This window comes from Sus scrofa, chromosome X (assembly GCF_000003025.6).
Source record: "Sus scrofa isolate TJ Tabasco breed Duroc chromosome X, Sscrofa11.1, whole genome shotgun sequence".
Lineage (NCBI taxonomy): Eukaryota > Metazoa > Chordata > Mammalia > Artiodactyla > Suidae > Sus > Sus scrofa.
Genome location: NC_010461.5, coordinates 37,282,694 through 37,305,486, shown reverse-complemented (window position 1 = coordinate 37,305,486; position 22,793 = coordinate 37,282,694). Strand labels below are relative to the sequence as shown.

General features: G+C 38.8%; 1 protein-coding gene across 1 annotated transcript in view; it reads left to right on the top strand.

Moving 5' to 3' along the window:
- Positions 1 to 22,793, top strand: part of CASK (calcium/calmodulin dependent serine protein kinase) — a 368,751-nt gene that overhangs the window by 230,237 nt on the left and 115,721 nt on the right. The window contains 3 exon segments of the mRNA XM_003360270.5: positions 9,008 to 9,110; positions 14,505 to 14,680; positions 20,006 to 20,128. Of these exon segments, the coding sequence (XP_003360318.2) occupies positions 9,008 to 9,110; positions 14,505 to 14,680; positions 20,006 to 20,128 (402 nt within the window).

The window sequence follows — 22,793 nt, the reverse complement described above, 5'->3', positions numbered from 1 at the left end:
CATTTCGTGTGTGTGTGTGTGTGTGTTATATTGTAAAAAAAAAGCACATGGCATTAAATTAACCATTTTAACTATTTTTATGTACAGTTCAGTAGTGTCAGGTATGTTTATATTGTGCAGATATACTTATATTGATATATTTATCCTCTATGAAGTATATTTATATTGTTCAGTAGTGTTAAATATACTTATTGTTGTGCGTATATCTAGAAATTTTTCATCTTGCAAAACTGAAATTTTATATCCACTAAACATTAATTCCCACTCCCTCTTCCCCACCCTTCGCAACTACCTTTCTGCTTTCTATGAGTTTTGACTACTTTAGATATTTCATTTGAGTCAGCTCACATAGTATTTTTCCTTTTATGACTGGCTTATTTTGTCTAGCATAATATCTTGGAGGTTCACCCATATTGTACCATGTGACAGGATTTCCTTCTTTTTAAGGCTATGCAATACCACATTTTCTTTATCCATTCATCTGTCACTGGACATTTGGGTTGCTTCCACCTCTTGAATATTGTGACTAATGCTGCAGTAAACCTGGGTGTGCAAATATCTTTTCAGGATCCTGGCAGGATTTTTTTAATGACAAATAGTATTTATTGTATGCTCTATTTCACAAAATCTAATATAAATTTTCTATATTATGCTAGCTTTTTTTCCCACACTTAAGCCATCCCTTTTCAAAAATACTAATTCTGTTCTAATCTTTAGTTCCCTATTGACCCTACTATGCTCAAACTTGAGTATAAGCTTTTCCTAGTTCTTTTTTCTTTCCTTTTCTTAAAATTCTTTTTTTTTCCTGTATTTTTAGGGCAGAACCCACAGCATATGGAAGTTCCCAGGCTAGGGGTCCAATCAGAGCTGTAGCCACTGGCCTACACCACAGCCACAGCAACACCAGACCCAAGCCTCATCTGCGACCTACACCACAGATCAGGGCAACGCCAGATCCTTAACCCACTGAGCAAGGCCAGGGATCAAACCTGCATCCTCATGGATATGCTAGTCAGATTCGTTTCTGCTGAGCCACAATGGGAACTCCCCCTAGTTCTTTATATGAGCTTTTTCCTGTCTATTCTGAACTTTCTGCTTTCTGTCTCTTTGTTCTTAGCTTATTCCCATATATCCTCTTCTGCCCACCCTTCCCCTTCCTTGAACTTTGCTGATATCCCAGCTTTTTACTTATACAAAAGATAGAAGTAGAAAAGCAGAAATAGATGGATATGCTTCTTTGGTGCCATCTATTACTGATATCACCACCCTCTATCTAAATCCCACCCCTAGTTCAAATTCAGCTCACCACCCACTCCAGGCCTGAACCCCACCAGCTAAAGTGAGGACTTTTGGGTGCAAACACAGAATAGTACTGATTGGTCTCACTTCAGATTCATGACCGCAAACCTCAAGTGGGCCCCTGGGCTGCCAACAGTCCTGCTATATTTCCTTAGTCTGGTGGTTCTCAAAGCATGGCTCCCAGACCAGTAGCATCAGTCACTCAGGAACTTGTTAGGAATGCACATTCTTAACCTCATCACAGACCTTATGAGTCAGAAACTGGGGCTGTGGGCCAGCAAATCTGCGTGATTATGATACTAAAGTTTGAGAACCACTATCTCAGTTCATTCTCCTATCTTTTGAAAATATGTTTTCACACCTTCACTCTTCTCACACGACCAGCCATTCCCCCCCCTTCCCCACCCACCTGCTGATCACTTTTTATTTTGAGTAAATGGAAAACAGAAGCTCTCAGAAGAGAGCTTCCTCATCTTACATCCACATCAGCCTGCATATACGGGTGCCCATGTATCCTGCCTTCTTCGCTGTCACTAGGTCCAAACCCCTTCCCAGATTACATCCTATTCCGTCTCTCTTCTGGTGTCGTCTGTTTGTTTCCTTTCTACGGGATCTTTTGCAGCCATGCACAAATGTGTCTCTAAAAATAAAAAAAAAAAACTAAAAAAAAAAAAATCTCCCTGAAAATGTCTATGCTATGGAGTCATTTATTGGATATGCTGTCAGGTGAAACTTTTGAATATTTGTATGTATTGTCTCATTTTTAAAACATAACAAAACAGTGGAAGGATAAACCAGAAACTAACACAAATGAAAAGGAGGAGACTGGGTGTGAGGCGAGAGAACAAAAGCTAGACCTCTCTGAATGGTATTTGTTTATGGTTTTGCCTTTGGAACTTTGTATGTTTTAAACACCAAATTAAGTCAAAATGTAATTAAAGCAACTGACCTCACTACGTAACAAATTGGAAGTATAACCACAAGGAGAATTCTTTTAAATGACTTTAAAGTAGGCTGGGTTCTTTTGTTTTGTTTTTGTTGTACATAAATTTAGACTTACAGAAAAGTGACAAGAAGTTCTAGGTACCTTTCACCAATTTCCCCATATGTTAACATTTTTCTACATTGGTTTTGTCCTTTTCAATCACTTACTCTTATCCATCTCTTTATCCATCTACCTATGTATTTCCTAAAAATAAGGAATTCTGTTAGTAGCCACAGTAAAGTTATCAAAATCAGAGTGTTTATATTGAAAGAATGCTGTTTTGTAATCTATATACCTTGTTCCAGTTTCCTCAGTTGTCCTAACAAGAGCCTTTATAGTGGAAATAAAAACAAGACCATGCAGTGTATGTTAGCTGTTAAGTCTCTATAGTCTCCTTTAATCTGGAACAGTTTTTGAGGAATATGTGCCTGTTGCTTTCTAGAATGTCCCTCGGTTTGGGTTTATCTGCTCTTTCCTCATGGTTAGATCCAGTTACGTGCTTGGGCAGGAATACCACAGCAGTGTTGCCGGGTTCTTCTCAGTGAAGAAAACACATCAGGAAGCACGTACTATCGGTTAGTCCCGTGACCAGCAACGGTAGTTTTGCTATGGTGCCTGCCAGGTTTCTCCTTTGTAAAATTACTGTTTTACCTTCTGTAATTAATAAGTATTCTGTGGGGAGCTACCTGAGATTATACAAATATCCTGTGACTCTTAAAGCTTTCACCTACTCGTTAGAGCCCTTTGATGGTTCTGACCTGAATCAGTTATTAGGATAACTGCCAAATAGTGATTTTCTAATGCCAGAATTTCTTCTACATTTATTCATTGATTTTCTACTTAAAGGAAAGCTTTTCCTTCTCCCATTCATTTACTTATTTATGTCTGTCTAGACTCATGAATTCTTACTTTGTGGGCTAGTAAAACAGTATTTTGACCGAGCATCTCTGGTAGGCTGTATACAAAGGACAAAAAAAAAAAAAAAATCACAAAAAAATCCTAAACAGCATACAGTAGATTTGGTGTTACTGGTAATGTATGGTGTTGTTACTTTGAAAGTTTTATACACACACATTGAAGGAGAAAGCCAGTGAATAATTATGTTAATGTCACTTTGTACCAACATTACTTGACAACATCAAAGAAGTACAATGAAAAACTCCATTGTTGAGTAGGAAGAAGCATCAATATGAATTGGTGATTTATTTTTCCTTTCTAAAAAATATATAATTTTAGGAGTTCCCACTGTAGCACAGTAAGTTAAGAATCTGCAGTGGCTTGGTTGCTTTGGAGGCACAAGTTCAATCCCCAGCTTGGTGCAGTGGGTTAAAGGATCTAGTGTTGCCACAGCTGCAGCATAGATTCAGTCCCTGGCCCAGGAACTTCCGTATGCTGCAAGGACAGCCATTTAAAGAAAAATACTTAATTTTTGGTTCTGTACACTGAAAACTTGAGGCAGTGATAACTCAATAGCAATAATATACCTTATACCCATGCTGCGGCTTTAAATACCTTTTCCCACTACACAGAAATGAGTCTTTTTGGAGAAATGGCCACTTCGAGATCTGGGACAAGAAACGAACAAGACAAGCCTCGAACATCTTGTGCCTGAAAGCAAAGAAGTTACCAGACTCCTAGAGTCTTATAAAAGGACATAAAAGCTGACTTAAATAGAGGCTCTCACTAGGCAAAAATGGGACAATTCGAGCATCAGAATGAATAATGGCTACAAGTGATTAAAACACATCAAATATATTAAAAATCTCTAAACTCATAACACCAAAAAAACAAAAAAACAAAACCTTCCATTGTTCACCTTTGGAGGTTGCCTAGAAACTGACTTGATATTCTGGAGATAGTTCAGAGCAGCTTTATTCATTATATCCAAAATCTAGAAACAGCCTAAGTGTCTATCAGTAGGAGACTGGACAAACTGTGGTATATTCATACAAAGAATACTTATTCAGCAATTCTTAAAAAATGAACTATTGATCACAGCAAAATGGATGAACTTCATTTTCAGAGACGTGCTGCATGAAAGGGCCTTACATAGAAGAATACATACTATATGGCTTCATGCATTTGAAGTTCTAGTATAGGCAAAACAAATTTGTGGTGAAAAAATGTCAGAATAATGGTTTGCACTGGAGGCATGCATAGCAGCAGAGATTGGGAAGGGGGTGAGGGAGTACTCTGGGATGATGAGAACATCTTGATAGGGGTTTGGGCAAGTTTTCAAAATTCTCTAATGGTACTCTAAAGATTTGTGCACTTGACAGTTTTGTACATTTTACCTTACACGCTATTTTGAACAAACATTAAATCCTAATGATATATGTAGCTGAAGTTTAGTGAAAAGATGGATTGATGGTTAGATAAAGGGATGAATAGATAGCTATTTGGTAAAGCAAATGTAGCAAAATGTTCATCGTAGAATCTTTGTGGTGAATAAATGGCTATTTACTGTGTAATTATTTCAGTTTCTGTCTGTTTGGTAGTTTTCATGACAAAATGTTAGGGAAAACCTTCATTCTGAACCCCTAATTATGGAGCTAGGCATTTATGGCTGCTAAAAGTATTAAGTGAGGGGAGTTCCCGTCGTGGTGCAGCGGATAACGAATCTGGCTAGGAGCCATGAGGTTGCGGGTTCGATCCCTGCCCTTGCTCAGTGGGTTAACGATCCGGCGTTGCCGTGAGCTGTGGTGTAGGTCGCAGACACAGCTCGGATCCCGCGTTGCTGTGGCTCTGGCACAGGCTGGCAGCTACAGCTCCGATTCGACCCCTAGCCTGGGAACCTCCCATATGCTGCGGGAGTGGCCCAAGAAATGGCAAAAAAAAAAAAAAAAAGAACAAATAAATAAATAAATAAAAGTATTCAATGAAACGTTGATAGTGAGCTTTATAATGCTGGATCAAGGCAGACAACACCTGAACCCACTGATCAATCCTGTCACTAAAAGTAGGACAATCACAACTTCCTGACATGATACAATAGATACACCACTTATGATATGTTGCCTAAAAAATCCTAAAATTGAATGTGAAACTAATCAGCCTTTTAGATCTGACTACCAATTTACGGGAAATACAGAAGATTAAGAAATATGTTAAATGACTCCTTGTAAATAGCATTAACCAAGCCCAGATTGTGGGAGATTCCATGGGATAAATTACCTAGTATCTTAACAAATCAATGTCATGGACATTTTTAAAAAGGTCTGAGGGGGATATGTTAGAGAGTAAGAGAGATGTTAAGAGAGATAACCATCAAATGCAATGTATGGACCTTGAATACCATTTTGAACTAACCAGCTGTGAAAAGACCTCTTTGAGACAGTCAAGGAAAATCGAATGAGAACTGGTATTAGATGGTATTAAAGAATTATTCTTAATTTTATTATATGTGATAAGGACAGTATGGGTTCCTTTTAAGATATCTGTTAGAAATACTGAACTATTAACTGGTGAAATGATACGATTTGTTTTAAAAGACGTAAGCTGAAAATTATAATAAATGGTTGGGGTATAGATGAAGCTAGAATGGCAGAATGTCAATAATTATTAAAGCTGGGCAATTGGTACATGGAGGTTTATTAATTTATTTTCTCCAATTGGTCATATTAAAAAGTAAAAAGAAGAAAGAAAGAGAAAAAAACAAACTTCCCTGGCTTCACACTCTCTTCCAGCCACATTCCATTTCTCTATTCCCACTACAATAAAGTTTTGAAAGATATCGGAATTTACTATTTCCACATCATCTCTTCCCATTCTCTCTTGAAACTAGTCCAGTGGGGATTTTTGTCCATCATACCACCAAAACCCTTTTTCTCAAGGTCATAAGTGACTGACTTCCAAGTTACCAAATCTAATGGTCAGTTCTCATCTTTAACGGCGACTTCTCAGTAGCATTTCAGGACACCAGAGTCCTCTGATTTTCCCTCTGCTTCACTGTATAGGCATTTTGTTTACTTTGCTAGATTGCTTCCATCTTCTCTACCTCAAATATTGATGTGTACCAGGTCTCAATTTTCTGACCTCTTTTCTATTGGTCATTCACTCCCTAAGTCATTTCATTCATTACCTTGGCTGTAAATATTATTTATATGCTATTGATCCCAAATCTGTATCTCTAATCTCAGCCTTCCCTCTGCTATCTTATAAGACCTCCCACTCAATTTATGTGAAACCAAATTCTTGATCCCTCTTTCAAACTCCTCCTCCTGTGTTCCTTATTTCAGGAAATGGCATCTTCATTTTCAGTCAGTCACTCAGAACAAAAACCTAGTTGCCATACTTGACTTACTTTTTTTTAGACCCCCACATCCAGCAGAATTCCTGTCCGATTTACCTTCAGAACATATCCTGAGCTTGACCTCTTCTTGCCGTCTCTGCTTCTATCACTCTAGTCTAGTCCAAATCACCATCTTCTCTTGCCTAGACAATCACAGAAACATTCTACCTGGTCTCCTTGCTTCCGCGCTTCCGCCCTTGCAATCTCCTCTCCACACAGCAGTTCAGGTGATCCTTTCAGAACCTAAAACTGATCTTAATACTACTCCCCTCAATATAACATTAACTTTGTTTAGCATAAAACCCAGAGTTCTGGCCTTGACTTCGAAACCCTAGACAGTGGGGTCTTTGATCATCTGAATGTCATTTCCCACCACTCTTCCTCTTGTTCGTTCCTCTCCCAACATACTGCCTTCCTTACTCTTCTCGAAACATGCCAACCCACCTCATGCCTCTGGGCCTTTATACTTAACTCTCCTCCTTACCAATATCTTGCTTCTGCCACTTCATTCTGGTCTGTGTTCAGGCATTATCCTATTAGAGAGACCTTCTTTGGCACCCCCTCCTTTACTCAATAGCAGCCCCCTAGTCTCCGAACCTCTGACACCTTACCTCCTTACCAGCTTAATTTTACCTCATAGCACTTAACACTGCCTCGTCCTGTATTCGTTTATGGATGTTGATTTCTTTGTTTATCATCTAGCTTAAGTTCCAATTCAAAGGATTTATTGAGAATGACTAAATCCATACTCTGATGGACACATAAATATCAATATAACATTAACTTAAGCATAAATATAGTCAACAAACTATAAAGTATATACGCTAGGATTCTGCTTTAAGCTTCTACTACTCCTTCCTAAGAAGGTGATGAAGATACTGCCAGGAGACCCTGTCTGGGTCTAGTTTGTATTTTCTTCTTCTGTATCAGGCCCATCCTTTTCTAGGCTCATTCATTTGCTCTGCCCCACACTAGAATCATCCTAGGGCTATTGCCTTTTTCTTCAGGTCTGTTGTCACTGGTCTGTATTTGAACCAACTGAAAGTTCTCATTGAGAGAAAGCGCTCTTTTATCATTTAGTTCCGTAGAGGTTACTTGCTTCCCGCAGACCCTTCTGGCTACTTTGTGTCTGGCTGCAGCTCGCTCACCATTCAGGTACACTTGCTTTTCCTCTCTTCTCTTCCGCTCACTCTCACACACTCATGCATACATTTACATTTGAGGGCTCATCTTTCTTTGGGAGAGACTCTATTGTAGAGATCTTTAAATAGCCTTGGACAAAGAACGTAACTTCCAAGGTGGAACCCTGACGCTTTCATTGGGCAGAGTAAGGATCCCTCCCACTTTTGCATATCCATCATCAGACATCTCTCTGGGTGCACCAGCTCAGTTTTATTGCACCGGTCTCTTCATGCGCACTATCACATAGGCTAAACCTGAACTAAAACTGTGTGATTTTATGTATGAACAAGTATAAGAGAGAAAAAAATATACTTTTATCTTCCAAGCCTGAAGAGGCTTGCCTTTTTCACTAACCCATATTTTAGGAGCAGGTCATAGCGTATGTAATGTTAGTCATATTGGGAAGCTTAGTATTTAGGCAGAGGCCAAACGTCCCTGCAATGAAATGCTTTCCTGACACCAGCCCAAACAAGGTCTCAGAAAGAGACAGATGCAAAGGATGAGGTCCAACAAAGAAATTCTCATTGTGACCACAAAGCATGTGATTCTTAGAGAGCGCTGGTCAAACAGCTACTCCCTTGGGAGGATGTCTCTACCCTGAGCTAGAGGCCAACCAGCCAAGTAGTCTCCTTTCCCCCTTCTCCCTTATCACTTCCCATTGCCGCCACTGCAAAGAGAAAGGGCGGGTCCAGAGAAAAGACCCCAGGAAGAGCTTTAAATCCCCCAGGAGCAAGGCTCAGTCAGTCATTAAATCTGACTCTTCTTACTCGGGGTTGGAATGACTAAAGAAAAGAAATAAGATGATGGGAGAAAGGACAAAGACAGGCCATCAACATCCACTAAGGACCAAGACACAGTGTCTCTGTAAGGTAAAAGTCAGAGGTTTCACGAAACATTTTGGAAGAAGGCATAAAATACATTTTTCCTTAAGCAAATGAAGACTGTCACTCAAAGGAAAAAAAGCATTGCAGGAAAAGGCAGGAAATATGCCTGTCTTGAATAGCCATGCTTCCTAGGTAATTCCCACCACCATATCCTAATCTTGGAAGCAAATAATTCCTGAAGAAATATTGGCAAAAACAGTTAAGTCTTTGGAGACATCAGCCAGAAGAGGGAAGACAAATAATTCAAGCATCCATAGTAATTCCGGAAGTTTTTAAAGTATTGCTATATGGTCATATTAGTCGGTTTTGTGTAAATCGAAATGTTTAATGAATCCTTATCTTTGGTTTGTTTGTTTTTCTTTTCAGCCCCACTGCGTTCTCCTTGCCTCAAAGGAAAATTCAGCACCTGTTAAACTTGGGGGCTTTGGAGTAGCTATTCAGTTAGGAGAGTCTGGACTTGTGGCTGGAGGTAAGAACACTTTTTAAAATATCCTTCAAAGCCTGGTCACTTTTAGGCTGGTATAAAGCTTTCAAACTAAATATTAGTCCATCCTCAGTGTTTCAGACCTCCTTCCACCCCACCCCGACCTATGCCCCCAAAGTGCCATAGTACAGTTTTGAGTTTAATAATTCTGTAGTCATAACTAGAATTTTAGTCCCTTGAGAATAGACTGTCTTCCCTCCCCCCTTTTTATTTAAGTATAGTTGATTTACAATGTTGTGCCCATTTCTGCTGTACAGCAAAGTGACCCAGTCACATGTATACATACCTTCCCTTTCTTATGTTCCATCATGGTCTATCCCAAGAGATTGGATATATAGTTCCCTGTGCTATACAGTAGGACCTACTCTAAATGTAATAGTTTGCATCTGCTAATCCCCAAACTCCCAGTCCACCCCACTCCCCCGCCCCACCTTGGCAACCACAATAGTCTCTGTCTTTTTATTCTTTGCATCCCCAGCACTTAACAGGGAAGAGACCAAAAATACAGAGATTAAAACAGTATTGGAAGGTGATGTTTGGGGCAAAGTGACTTTCAAAGTTGAGGTAGCCAAACGAAGTCACATCTAACATGTGTGGATTAACTGCTTTTAGGTGACATCTATGGCTAATTTTTAATTTCACACTGTTTCCCTCTTTCCATTTGTGGAAAGAGGCTCAAGCCATCAATCTGTGCATTTGGGAAGAGCAAGCATATGTGAATACAGACTGATTTTATTATTGACCAAAACAAATAAAATTAGAAAACTCCCATGCCAGGAAAAAAAAAGTTAAAACAGAAACTTTCGTCACCAGAGTACAGAGGTAGATGTTAATTGCAGTTTCGAGTATTTGGTTTTATCTATTCCTTTCTAGCTTAGAATGCTGCCCTGTTTTCAGTTTTGTTCGTTTAGTTTTGCAAGTTACTTAGTTCTCCATTCTACAAACTACCAGTCTTCTAGTCGTTGCTTTCTATTTTCCATCTCCAAGTACTGCCACCCTTCACAAAGAGCAAAACTACCAACCGAACCATTTAAAACCTGTCGTCTTTCAAGAATGCTTGTATTAAATTCAAATATCTGGGAGTTCCCGTTGTGGCTCAGTGGTTAACGAATCCGACTAGGAATCATGAGGTTGCGGGTTCGATCCCTGCCCTTGCTCAGTGGGTTAACAATCCGGCGTTGCCGTGAGCTGTGGTGTAGGTCACAGATGAGGTTCTGATCCCACGTTGCTGTTGCTGTGGCTGTGGTGTAGGCCAGTAGCTGCAGCTCCGATTGGACCCCTAGCCTGGGAACCTCCACGTGCCACGGGAGCGGCCCTAGAAAAGGCAAAAAGACAAAAAATAAATAAATAAATTCAAATACCTGGCACATGATGAATATCAAAATAATAATCTTTTATACAAGATATTTAATTCACTATTATTGAACCATCAAAACGGTATTAACATAAGCCATCTTCTGAAACATGAGCCATAAGTCATAATTGTATTCTTTAAATCATAATTTTTCCACATTGCCCTCTAAAATTAAATTGTATTTATTTCTTCTAGTTTTGCATTTTCTTCTAGTTAATTATTTCCGAGAATATGAGAAACTGCAAGTTGAGTATACTTTTGAAAACTGAATTTTCCCCCTAATTCAGAACTTGTCATCTGTGATTAGAAGACTGACCTTAGGGTCAGATAACAATGCACAATTTAATCACAAAATCATTGAATCTCAGGGCTCAAAGGGGCCTTAACTTCTCTAGTCTCCTAAATAATGATTGAATTCTCTCATAAAATTCCCAGCAAAAGCCCAACTTCTAGTTTAATTCCTCAGATGGCAAAGATTCACTATGTCCCAGGACAGTTCATTCCATTTTGGAAAGCTCCTTAAGTATTGAAATGTTCATCCTTGCTTTGAACAGAAATGTATCTTCCTATCGCTTCCACCCAGTGGCCCTAATTCTGATTTTTGGAGCCACAGTAAGTAATTTTAATCCTTCCACATGATAGCCTTTCAGATGTTTGAAAACAGCTCTCAGGTCCTCCTAAGTCTTATCCAAGTTATCTTCCTTAAGTTAATTTAGCCATTCCTCACAGGAACTGGTCCAGAATCTCCTTGCTGTGCACAAAGCACAGAGCCAGAGCGGAACACAATTACAGGTACTTCAAGTGCACAGACGCTTAGGGCTGTGACGTCTTTTGCTGTGGATCTTACGTTTTTTGTCAGGCCCCCCAAATTTCACGAGCCTTTTGGGCAACCATATAACACTGCTGCCTCACATTCATCTTTCAGTCAACTACAAATCCTAAATTTTTTTTTTAAACACATGTTGCTGTTAATCTAACTCTCTCACTCTGGTATTTGTACACATCCACCCCTGTGTTAAGACTACACAAATAACACACAGTTTTTGATGATTACATCCCCAAAGTTGATGGGATGAAATGAAATAAAATGAATTCCTTTTATATGCTGTGTACTAGCCATCTCTGGTGACTTTGTTTCCCTTGATCTGGGTCTGCATGCCGTTAGTATTAAAAATGCTATGGGCTTCATATTTTACTGTGTATCTTGATTGAAGGGGAAAGAGTCATTTGATTTACCCAGACATGTTTTACATGTTAACCTATTTTCCTAAAGTCCATGAATCTTTCCCTTAAATTGTATATTTTTAAAACTGATTTTGAGCCCACAGTGTGTCAGTTATGTAAGATTTACTTTTCTCAATTCCTCTAAAATTAAAATACTTTGTCATGGTCAAAATAGTGTCATTTCTTAACATACCTTTCCTTGGAGTCTTGAAATAACTACTTCAAGTATTACAATGACTTTTAAAATACAATCTACATATGTAGATAAGGGTTAAATTATTCTTTTATAAAAAGCTTTTATATTTAAAGTACCTTCGAAAATTTTACGGCTATTTATCAGTTCATTTGCTAATATTTAACAGAAAATTATTTTCCTATCAGATAGAATCTTTGATCACTCAGTCCTCCAAATAGAAATTCTCTCCTTTATATTTTCCATGTATGTTTATACTTCCCCTATCTGAAACTAAGCTGTTTGGAACACTTATCTATACAGAAGGTAGCTAGGCACCTAGGAAATAATTATAATTGCAGCAACATATTTTCTACCCTTAATACCAGTCATAATTCCCTCAAATGAGCATCTAAAGACACGCTCTGAGGCTGACATGCTTCCATTTTTTCAAAAAGTTTTGTGGCTTCGTGTTCCTTCATTCTTTGCATCTGCTCTTCCCTCTGGATAGAATGCCTTTTGTCATTTTCTGTATCTGGTTAACTATTCTTGAGGACTGAGCTAACAGTCATCTCCTCTTAAAAACAGGCTAATCTTCACCATCCCAAGTGAGGTAACCCTCTTCCTTCTCTCCCATACTACCATAGCTATCTGGGCTACATACCTTCAATTAGCGTTTGATGCAGGGATTTGTAATTACATCAAAAACTGGCAAGGAGGGGCCATGGCTTATCCCTCTATATGTCTGTAGCACCTACTGCCGTGTCTAGGACCTGAAAGGCACTTAGGAAATTGTTATTAAGTGTAAGAATCTGGTTTCTAATTAGTTTACATTAATAGCAGATTTTTCTGCAACAAATTAGGAGAAGAGAAGGCTAGAGTAAGCATAGTGAGAGAAAAGAAATGAAAGCCTGACAGAAAAAAATAAATATATTGAGCAGATACGAAATGTTGGAAAGCACATCAGTGTTTAAATACTGAAGAAATCAACCCTTGCATACTTCTAAAGTTCCTAAGGGCATGTTCTACTCTATAGCAGAGGTCTTTCATTGGTATCCACAATGATAATTCTGAGTTATCAAGAAAAGGTTAAATTATGTGCAACATCTTGTGTAAAAGAAGTCAAGAAAATGTAGAAAGAGCCATCCAAAATTATTAAAGTAAAGAGGTTTGGGTGTGTAAAGATTCAAGTCTTAGAGTATTGAATATGTAGCCATCCGGAACAGCTCCCTCCACCCTGCAGTTTTAGGTGATAAGCTTTTATTACATTATCCAAAAAAAGCTAACATTTAAATATTTGAATGTACATCTGAAGTGTCTCATATACAGAGACATTTCATTTGGTTTTGGTAGTTGGCTTCCCCTTCTTAGTATTTCGTGGTCAAAGTCAACAAAATTAAGTGACCACAAAGAAGGAAAAGTTGAGTGATCATAAACCAGGAAATTGGGGGGGTTGGTGTATATTAAAGGTTAACTCCAGTCCTTTCACATTCTACCAATCTACATGAAATTAAAAACATCATTCCTATACATTCTTTCTACCAGGGTCTTTTCCCCTTTCATCTATGAGCAAATTCTTTTTTTTTTTTTTTTCTTTAAGGGCTGCCCCTGTGGCATATGAGGTCTTTAATAAACCTCTGAACCACAGTTCTGAGCTCTACAGGACATTTTTGTGCAATCTTCAAAATAAAAGTTATCTTGGACTTGTGATGATGAGGAGAGGGGTAGCTGTAGGAGGCAAGGGAGGGAAGGGGACTGGGCCTGCGTATAGATGGAAGAGCTGCCAAACCTGATGGGCAGTGACCACAACAGTTTCACTGCACAGTACCTTTCATTCTGCAGTAGAAGAAAAGACTCCCTCGGGGATGCCCAGTTAAAGATGATTACTAGTGTACAAACAACTGCTTTCAGAGTCCCTCCTGAAACCTAGTTTTGATAGGAAAAAAAGAAAAGCACTTTAAAGAAAATAGATGTCAAAGAGGATTGAATGGGGGGGGCTTCATGATTTCGCTTTGGTTAATATCGTATATTTGCTCTCATTCTCTTCAAATGTTAACATTAGGCAGAAACTTTAAAAATCCTATTATGACAAAATATTACTAATCATTTTAATTGCTGCAATTAATTCCTAAAATCAACTGGATAAGATTTCAGACTTAGAGTCATATTCCAATAAAAGTTCTCAGCATTACATTTAATTTGAGCATTTCCATTTGGCAGTCAAAAGTAATCTTTTTCTCCACAGATATTTTCCCACTGACACTGCCTCTGCTCTATATTTTTAGTAATTTTCAAACATGTGAAAATTAGAAAATGTAAACTTCTTTAAGAAACAAGAACAGGGTGAACACTTAACCACATACCTTGAGGAGTTCACTAGAAAGTGGCAGTGTTACAGAAGACAAAGTACCTATGCTGCGCTCAGTATTTTCAAGAGGTGATTAGATAAACAACTTTTTTCCTTATGCCTTTTTTCCCCTTGATTTCATAGAGGAAGGGAGAGGTGGTAAGAGAATATTTACATTGTTAAACTTTTCTCACATTGTTATTGTTCTATTTTCAGTTTTCAAGTGAGTGAAAAAAGACCATTTTATGTAAACATTTTTTCCTCGATGTGTTTTAATTGTAGGACGCGTTGGAACCCCTCATTTTATGGCCCCAGAAGTTGTCAAAAGAGAGCCTTACGGGAAACCTGTAGATGTCTGGGGTTGTGGTGTAATCCTATTTATCCTGCTAAGTGGTTGTTTGCCTTTTTATGGAACCAAGGAAAGATTGTTTGAAGGCATTATTAAAGGAAAATATAAGGTAAAGTATTATGGGTGCTTTATTTTTCTATTGAGAGTAAATTATTCTGCAAAAACGTATTTTGAGTTATTGCTTATTGATTGTCACGTAGTTATCCAGTCCGAGAACAGTTCTTTGTTTCCACCATTGATCCACCAGCCTTGTTAGGCAATTTAGGCCTCACATAAATTCCAGAGTCGCCATCAGCCAAGCTGTCATGCAGATGACTGGCTTTAAAACAGCCACTGCCTTGCCCCTCCCTCCTTCCCCCTGCACTGCCCCTAAGTCTATCCCACATGTTTGGGTTCCAGCTCTGTGTTTAGTCCTTAAAACAGGGACCCCACTCCTGTTTGATACAGTGCAAAAACCAGAGCCCAGATGGATGTGCCCCCTTTCCTCTGTGTGCCAGTCAACAGCCTATGGGTCCTGGGCTCTCAGATTCACAGAGCCATACTACAAATTAGATTCTTTTACTCCAGCTACATTCTGGCAAAACTGCTCGCTTATGAGCTAGGTCAAAGAAATTGGTTAGTGCCCTGCTTATTTCAAATAAAATTTGAGTTCAGGAAAAGAATTTGGGATGCTCCTTGGAATTTATTGTGAGATTTATTTTACCCTGGGTAAGGTGTTTGTGATGGACCTGAGCCTAGAATGTAAAGTATCCATTAGCTCTCTGGTGACCAAACCCATTTATTCAGGCTGAGCTGGGAAATAAATTTTTTGACTTTTCTGAGTGTAATTTGAGAAAAGGGCTTTATTTGTATTACATTTTGCTTAATTTCTAAAGTTAAAGTGGAAGGTTCATCCAGGTAATTTTCGTAACTCTTTATCTTAATTTTAGATTTAGTATCCACTAGCCTTTATTTGTTCTGCTTTATCGTAGATGCTGTTTTATTGCATTTTATGTACTCGACCATCACAGCTAAAAATTCTTCCGTTTACATTCCAGAATAAACTGAAATGCCAGTGTCACAACTGCATTTCATAATATAATTTAGAGCCATTTTGGTGTGATTTAAGTATTTCTATTCACCTTTGGCTATAGTGAATTGGGAACTGCATGTAGTATTCACAGATTTCTGATTAGTACATTATTGCTTCCATCATTACTGACATTGCGCGTGGCTATACCAGAAAGACGTGGGGGATTCTTGGAAATAAGCTTAAGGTTGGTCTCACCACCCCAGGTCTTATACTTTATTGCCCTGTACCACCACGTATAGGGGACGAACAGGGTGCCGTGTATGGAAAGCTTGGGGGGGGGGGTATGTGTCTGGATATCAAATCAGGGCAGCTTATTTTTGGGAAGTTCTTTTTCTTTCCTTTCTTATTGACACATGTACCTTCTATTCAACAGAATCACTGTTTCATTTTAAGCCATGACTGGCAACATAAAACTGAACAGGTTTATGTAACACTAGACTCCAAAACAGCAAGGGCCCCAAAGTTTCTTTGTTTTTTTCAATTCCCTGGTAATGTTAGACTTTATACAGGATGTGAAAAGAAGAAGAAAAAAAAGAAATGAAAGGTAAAGTAGTTTCAGAGTTGCAGCCTTAGCCTTTTAAGCCATAACTGAAGCTTATGGAAGTGAGAAGGTGAAAACAGTTTGTACTTTTTTCCTCTTGGGCCTTAGGCACCATCAGCTTATAAGGGCATATAGGTTTGTCTTTTGTTTTATTTGGATTAAAATATATGCCAAAACTGTTAACAAAGATGTTTTCAAGTATAGGTTTTTCTGCTTCTCTTAGAATCAGTGGCCACTGGGGAATAAAATCAATCCTTGCAAGGTAACTAAAAGTCTCAGGAAACTCAGCCCCCTTCAGTCCCCGGAAGTTGTGAGTGGCTATCAGAAATGCACGGTCATGGCTTTCCGGTTGAATTTTGCCAAGTGAAATTACAGATACTCACATATGAAAATAAACACAATTAGTAACTCATCAGCATAATAATAATACTAGCAATAATGATAGCTAACTCACACATAGCACTTCCTAAGTGCCAGGAGCTATTCTAAGCACTTAAATTAACTCATTTCATCCTCAACAGCGATTTATGACGTAGGTACCATATAATACAATCCCCCACCTGCCTTTTTGAGTTATAAGCATTTGCTAATAATAGAATTCTTCCTTTGTGTTTGTTCAGTCCCTAACTTCCTGGTTTCCAAGGCAATCTGCTTCATTCCAGCAGCTTTTGGTATTTGATTTTGTCTATTTTTAAAGCATTGAATAGTTATCTTTGTTTCTTTGTATATAAAAAAAAAAAAAAAAACTTGAAACTGTTCACGTATGTCCAAAAATTAAATTGTCTCACAATTTTCTATTCTTAGTATTACAATATAGTCAGATGGATGGTGGCAGCAATATCATGATTCCTATACCTGGGGATTTGAAGCTTTGAGGTTAATAACTTATTTACTCTTTTACCTGGCTAACCTCACCTCTCGCATATATTCATGGCTTTCTTACAAAAGCCCCAGGTTTTCAACAGCCTAGTTTGAAGTGTAGATCCATCTCTACCATCGATGATCAACCTGTTGGGCATTTAAGAAAATACTGTGCTGGAGTTCCCATCGTGGCTCAGTGGTTAACGAATCCCACTAGGAACCATGAGGTTGCGGGTTCAATCCCTGGCCTTGCTCAGTGGGTTAAGGATCCGGCATTGCCGTGAGCTGTGGTGTAGGTTGCAGACACGGCTCAGATCCCGCGTTGCTGTGGCTGTGGTGTAGGCCAGCGGCTACAGCTCCGATTCGACTCCTAGCCTGGGAACCTCCATATGCTGCAGGAGCAGCCGTAAAAAAGGCAAAAAGACAAAAAAAAAAAAAAAGAAAGAAAGAAAGAAAGAAAAGAAAATACTCTGCTATGATTGTGTCACCATTTATTTTTATATTTTTTATTATTGAAAATTTCTAATAAAATAGTAGCGATAATAGTATAATGAACCCCCAGCTTTAATACTTACCAATGTGTGGACAATTTTATTGTATCTATATTCTACATGCTACTAGATTATTTTGAAGCAGATCTCAAAAATATCATTTCATCACCCTGATGGTTCTTAACAAAAGAAATATTAACAAAAATCCTTGATCACTATGTGAGCATTTTCAAAAAAGATTTGGTGACATATTTTATATGTAACACATTTAACTTATCAAGGTTTATCAACTGCTGCTGGTCTTAAATGATTATAATTTAACTTTGTATTCTTATTTACTAGCTTACTTGATCTTTTAAGGTAGATATGAGAGGATATTAATTAGCTAAAAATATAGCTAACCTTTAATTTTAATTTTTTACAATGGACGAAAATAGATTTCGCGAAGTCTAAAATGTTATCTGACTTGTTGCTGTCTCAGCTGCCTGGCTTGAGTATTGAAATAAGTGAGGCTGTTTTGTAGCCTTGTTTTTGTTCCCCTTATGAGCACAACCTCCCAGATGAATTTCAACTACTCTTCTCTGCCAAAGGAAGAGAAAATCCTGAATTGGGCTCCGTCATAAAAGAACAGGGGAGTATACTTCATCCTCTACTCACTTTGGAAATCTTACCACCACTTCCAGATGATTTTCAACCCCTTTCCTGAGGACAGATGATTCATCAGCTCCAGGATAGGGAACAGGCAACAAGGCCAAGGCCCATCTAATCACTCACCTCCTTGTTTCAAACCAGTCCACTGATCACAATCTCAACATTCATTTTAATTAAGGGATCCGACAAGAGAAGTGACTCTCATTTGGAGTTCTGCCTGTTAGAAAAAGAAAATGGAACATTTTTCGCTCCCCATCTACTAGAACAGTGCCTCACATTAGCCTGAGTGAAATGTCTAATGCCAACCCTTGGCCAGATTGTAATGTTTCATTTGGCTTTAAACTATTAGGGACTTTATTCTGTATCTTTCTCCCTTAGAAGGTGACATAGGTCCCTGCCAGTTAAAGCCATGGCATTGCTTAAAGCTCCCGCGCCAGGCAGCTCCCGTGAGCTCAGCCAATCAGTCAGTTTCCTGATATTAAATAGAAGTGAGCCCCTACCCCATCTCTCCCCTCCGTCCGTCCCCACTTGCCTTCCTGACAAGAAGCCCTAAACATTCCTTTCCATTTTTTCCTGGCTCCTAGTCCCAGAAATACCCCTTTCCCCAGGGGCCTTGAAATTCTTTTCCTCACATATCCACAGCCTTGTCTCACAGGTCCTGTGTCTTTTGAAAAACTCATAATAATTCGGTTTGACTTTAGTCAATTTATCTTGTTGCTTAGTTGTTTCATCTCTAAAAGGGGAGCAAAAGTAACTTCACGAAGAACAATATACAAGTGAATTGGGTTTTGTGTAGGGCCTATACTAATGGTATATTGTCTCCTAAATACTGAAAATGACATACAGAGACCAAAGTATCCCATTAATAAAAAGCTACTTTGTTTGGTTTCACAATCACTGCTAATTCCAATTTTAAAAATGAAATATTAGTTGGTTCTAAACAGTCTATGTCATAGCCTCAATGGCTATGTCATTGTTTTAAGGTTGTGCCTTGCTCCCTTCCCTCCTGTTTCGAAACCACAACACGAGTTGTGTGGTGCAACAGGTTAAGGATCTGGCATTATTACTGCAGCAGCTCAGGTTGCTGCTGTGGCATGAGTTCAGTCCCTGGCCTGGCAACTTCCACGTATAGAGAGCACAGAAAAAAAAGGCACTGTAAAAAAATTTATTGGAGGAGTTCCCATGGTGGCTCAGTGGAAACGAATCTGACTAGTATCCATGAGGACACAGGTTTGATCCCTGGCCTCTGCTCAGTGGGTTAAGGATCTGGCATTGTCGTGAGCTGTGGTGTAGGTCACAGATGCAGCTTGGATCCCAGGTTGCTGTGGCTGTGGTATAGGCTGACGGCTACAGCTCCGATTCAACCCCTTGCCTGGGAACCTCCATATGCCGCAGGTTCGGCCCTAAAAGAACAAACAAAAAAAAGGACGAGAAATATTATTGTAGTTCCATGGTAACTTAACAGATTAAGAATCTGGTGTTTTCAATTTTATTTTAGTTCTTCTGGGTCAAAGTGTTCTTAGTCTCTTTAGAGTCTAGATTCTATTCTTCAATTATTAAAAATATTATTACTTAGATAACAACAAGGACATGTATAAAGAATATTTACTGATACAAATTCTCATATAACGAACAACAACAATCACAGCAAAAGAATTGCATCTGTCCTCTTAAAAAGCAAGCCTTTAAGAATCAGATTCCTCTACTTTGCTCTGACAATTCTATTCATGTTGAAACAGCATAGGAATATTAAATATAACAGTGAATGGTAACTTCTCACTGGATAGAAATGTGTAATTTTCCTTCCTTCCTCTTCAGATGAATCCAAGGCAGTGGAGCCATATCTCTGAAAGTGCCAAAGACCTAGTACGTCGCATGCTGATGCTGGATCCCGCTGAAAGGATCACTGTTTATGAAGCGCTGAATCACCCATGGCTTAAGGTACATGAGACAAAAAATAAAAAGACAAAAAAGTAATTATCTTTCTTTTGAATGTGACTGTATACTTTACAGCATCATTTTCATTTCAGTAGATACTAGATATAGATTTATTATCCTAGGAAAAGGACAGATTTTTTTAAAGTTTTTTTTTAATATCCCATCCTGCTGATGAGTATTAAAGAAAATGATTACATGAGACTTCAATGAGACAGGACTATTTGATGAAGACATTACACTGTTTAACAGTTCCAGGAAATTCTCACTTTATAGATGAGAATAAAGTAAGCCTCAGAGAGGTTAAGCATCTTGCCACAAGTGACAAAAGTTGTCAGTGCTGGCACCAGGATTTTAATTCAGCCTACCACACCCCTTTCCTTTGTACTCAAGATCCTATCCAAGTCACTTACTCATTGTCCCTGTCCCATATTTTCCCCTTCCCTACATCATCAACCTCATATCTCTTTTGGAACTAACAAGCTATAGTTTATTTTTATTGTACACACACACCCACACACACTCCCCTACCTCTACCTTCTCCTGACCTACAACCTCCTTCAGCTTCCGCCCCTATTCTCTGCTCCCCTTGACAGCAAAACTCCTAGAAAGAGTTATCTCTACTCGCTTCCTCCAGTTTCTCTCCCATCTTTCCCTTGGACCCTCCCTAGTCAGGATTGCAATCCTCCCAACTCCTAAAACAGCTCTTGTGGAGTCACTGATGACCTTCCCATTGCTGAGTCCAGTGGTCCCATCTCAGATTTCTCCATCTTGGCACATCAACAGCATTTGACATCCATCTTCCCAAAGCAGTGTCCTGCCTCGCTTCAGGATACCTTGCTCTCCTGGTTTCCCTTCCACCTCTCTGGCTGCTCCTTCTCAGATCTTGCTGATTCTTCCTCACCTCCCCCACCCACCTCTTGACAGTGGAGTGCCACAGCCCGTGGCCTTGCTCCTCCTCTTTCTCTCTGGCTGTGCTCAGACCTTTGCAGACCCCATCTAGTTTTAATGGCTTAATGCTATCTGCACACTTGTGACTCCTGAATGTATACCTTTAAGCTAGGCCTCTTCCCCAAGATAACTTCATGGCTTCTTCCCTCACCATCTTCAGATCTTTGTTTAGATATCAGCTTCTTAGTAAGATCTTCCCTAGCCACCCAATTTAAAATTTGAGAGAAGCCATGTCCCCTGCCACCAGCATTCCCAATCCCTCTTCCCTGCCTTACTTTTCTCCATACCATTTGCCACCATTAGACATACTTTACTTATTTGTTTGTCTGCCTACTCTCGTAAAATATAAGCTGCATATGAGTGGGAATTTCTGGCTGTTGGTTCACGTCTGTAGAGAACCTTTGAAAGTGTCTGACATGTAACAGGTGCTCATAAATACTAGGTAATGGTTTAATGAAGGAATAAACAAATAAATGTTCAGCCTCCTGTGCCATGCTAACTCCCAAGAAGTTGTGCAAAATAATAATATCTATCAAAATGTAGATTAATAATGTATCTTAACGGTGGTAGCACGGAATAACAATATTATAGAACAGTGTTGAGATTCTATAATATTATAATATTATATCTTGATTCTCCTTAAGAATATTACTCCTCAAATCTAATACTCAGTTCTAGTTATTCTTTTTTTTTTTTTTTTAGTCTTTTGTGTTGTTGTTGTTGTTGCTATTTCTTGGGCCGCTCCCGAGGCATATGGAGATTCCCAGGCTAGGGGTCGAATCGGAGCTGTAGCCACCGGCCTACGCCAGAGCCACAGCCATGAGGGATCCGAGCCGCGTCTGCAACCTACACCACAGCTCACGGCAACGCCGGATCCTTAACCCACTGAGCAAGGGCAGGGATTGAACCCGCAACCTCATGGTTCCTAGTCGGATTCATTAACCACTGTGCCACAATGGGAACTCCTGTTCTAGTTATTCTTGACTTGAATCCTCCCAGTTGTAGTTATTCTTGACAGCCTCCAGAAAAGAGTAGTAAACAGTTCTGAGATACTTTCTCAGTACTTTTCTTTCCTGCCAGAAGTAAATAGTTTGGAGGCGACTCCTGTTTTGCCTTTGCCTTTCTCAGTTTCTCCGTAATGGGGATCTTTTGTTCATTTGAAGCTGGTTTAAATGCCAGAGAACAGTGAAAATGGCAGCCATATTAGTCATTTTTAAGATCCTTTAGAAAATTTGGCCTTCATTATTTTGCATATCCTGACTAATAACATTTATTTTTGGAAACCCTTATCCTTGCAATAATTATAGTTATTATTCCAAATAATCTGAGCTTAATACACAATAGATTTCTGGCACCAGAAAGACAAAATATAACAAATATCAGTAACTTAAGTGAAAAAGTTCCAGAAGGCTGTTTAAGCTTAGTGTCATATGCCATGACCAAACTACGTTTACCGTCACTGCAGTGTGTCATCTAAAGATTGAAGAATTCAATGAGAATGTTCCCTAGCTGATGAGAACAGGCTTATGTTATATTTCAGTACTTTTCCCTGTATACTTTTAAATGACTTCTGTGCATATAAGTGGTGGCAGTTTAGCAATGGCTAAAATTTAAGCTATGATTTAAATATGAAAAACTCCTGAATAACTGCAATATAAAGAAATAAAATGGTGAAAATCCTTGTAATGAAAAGTACTCAAAGTCAGGACACCATTGCTTT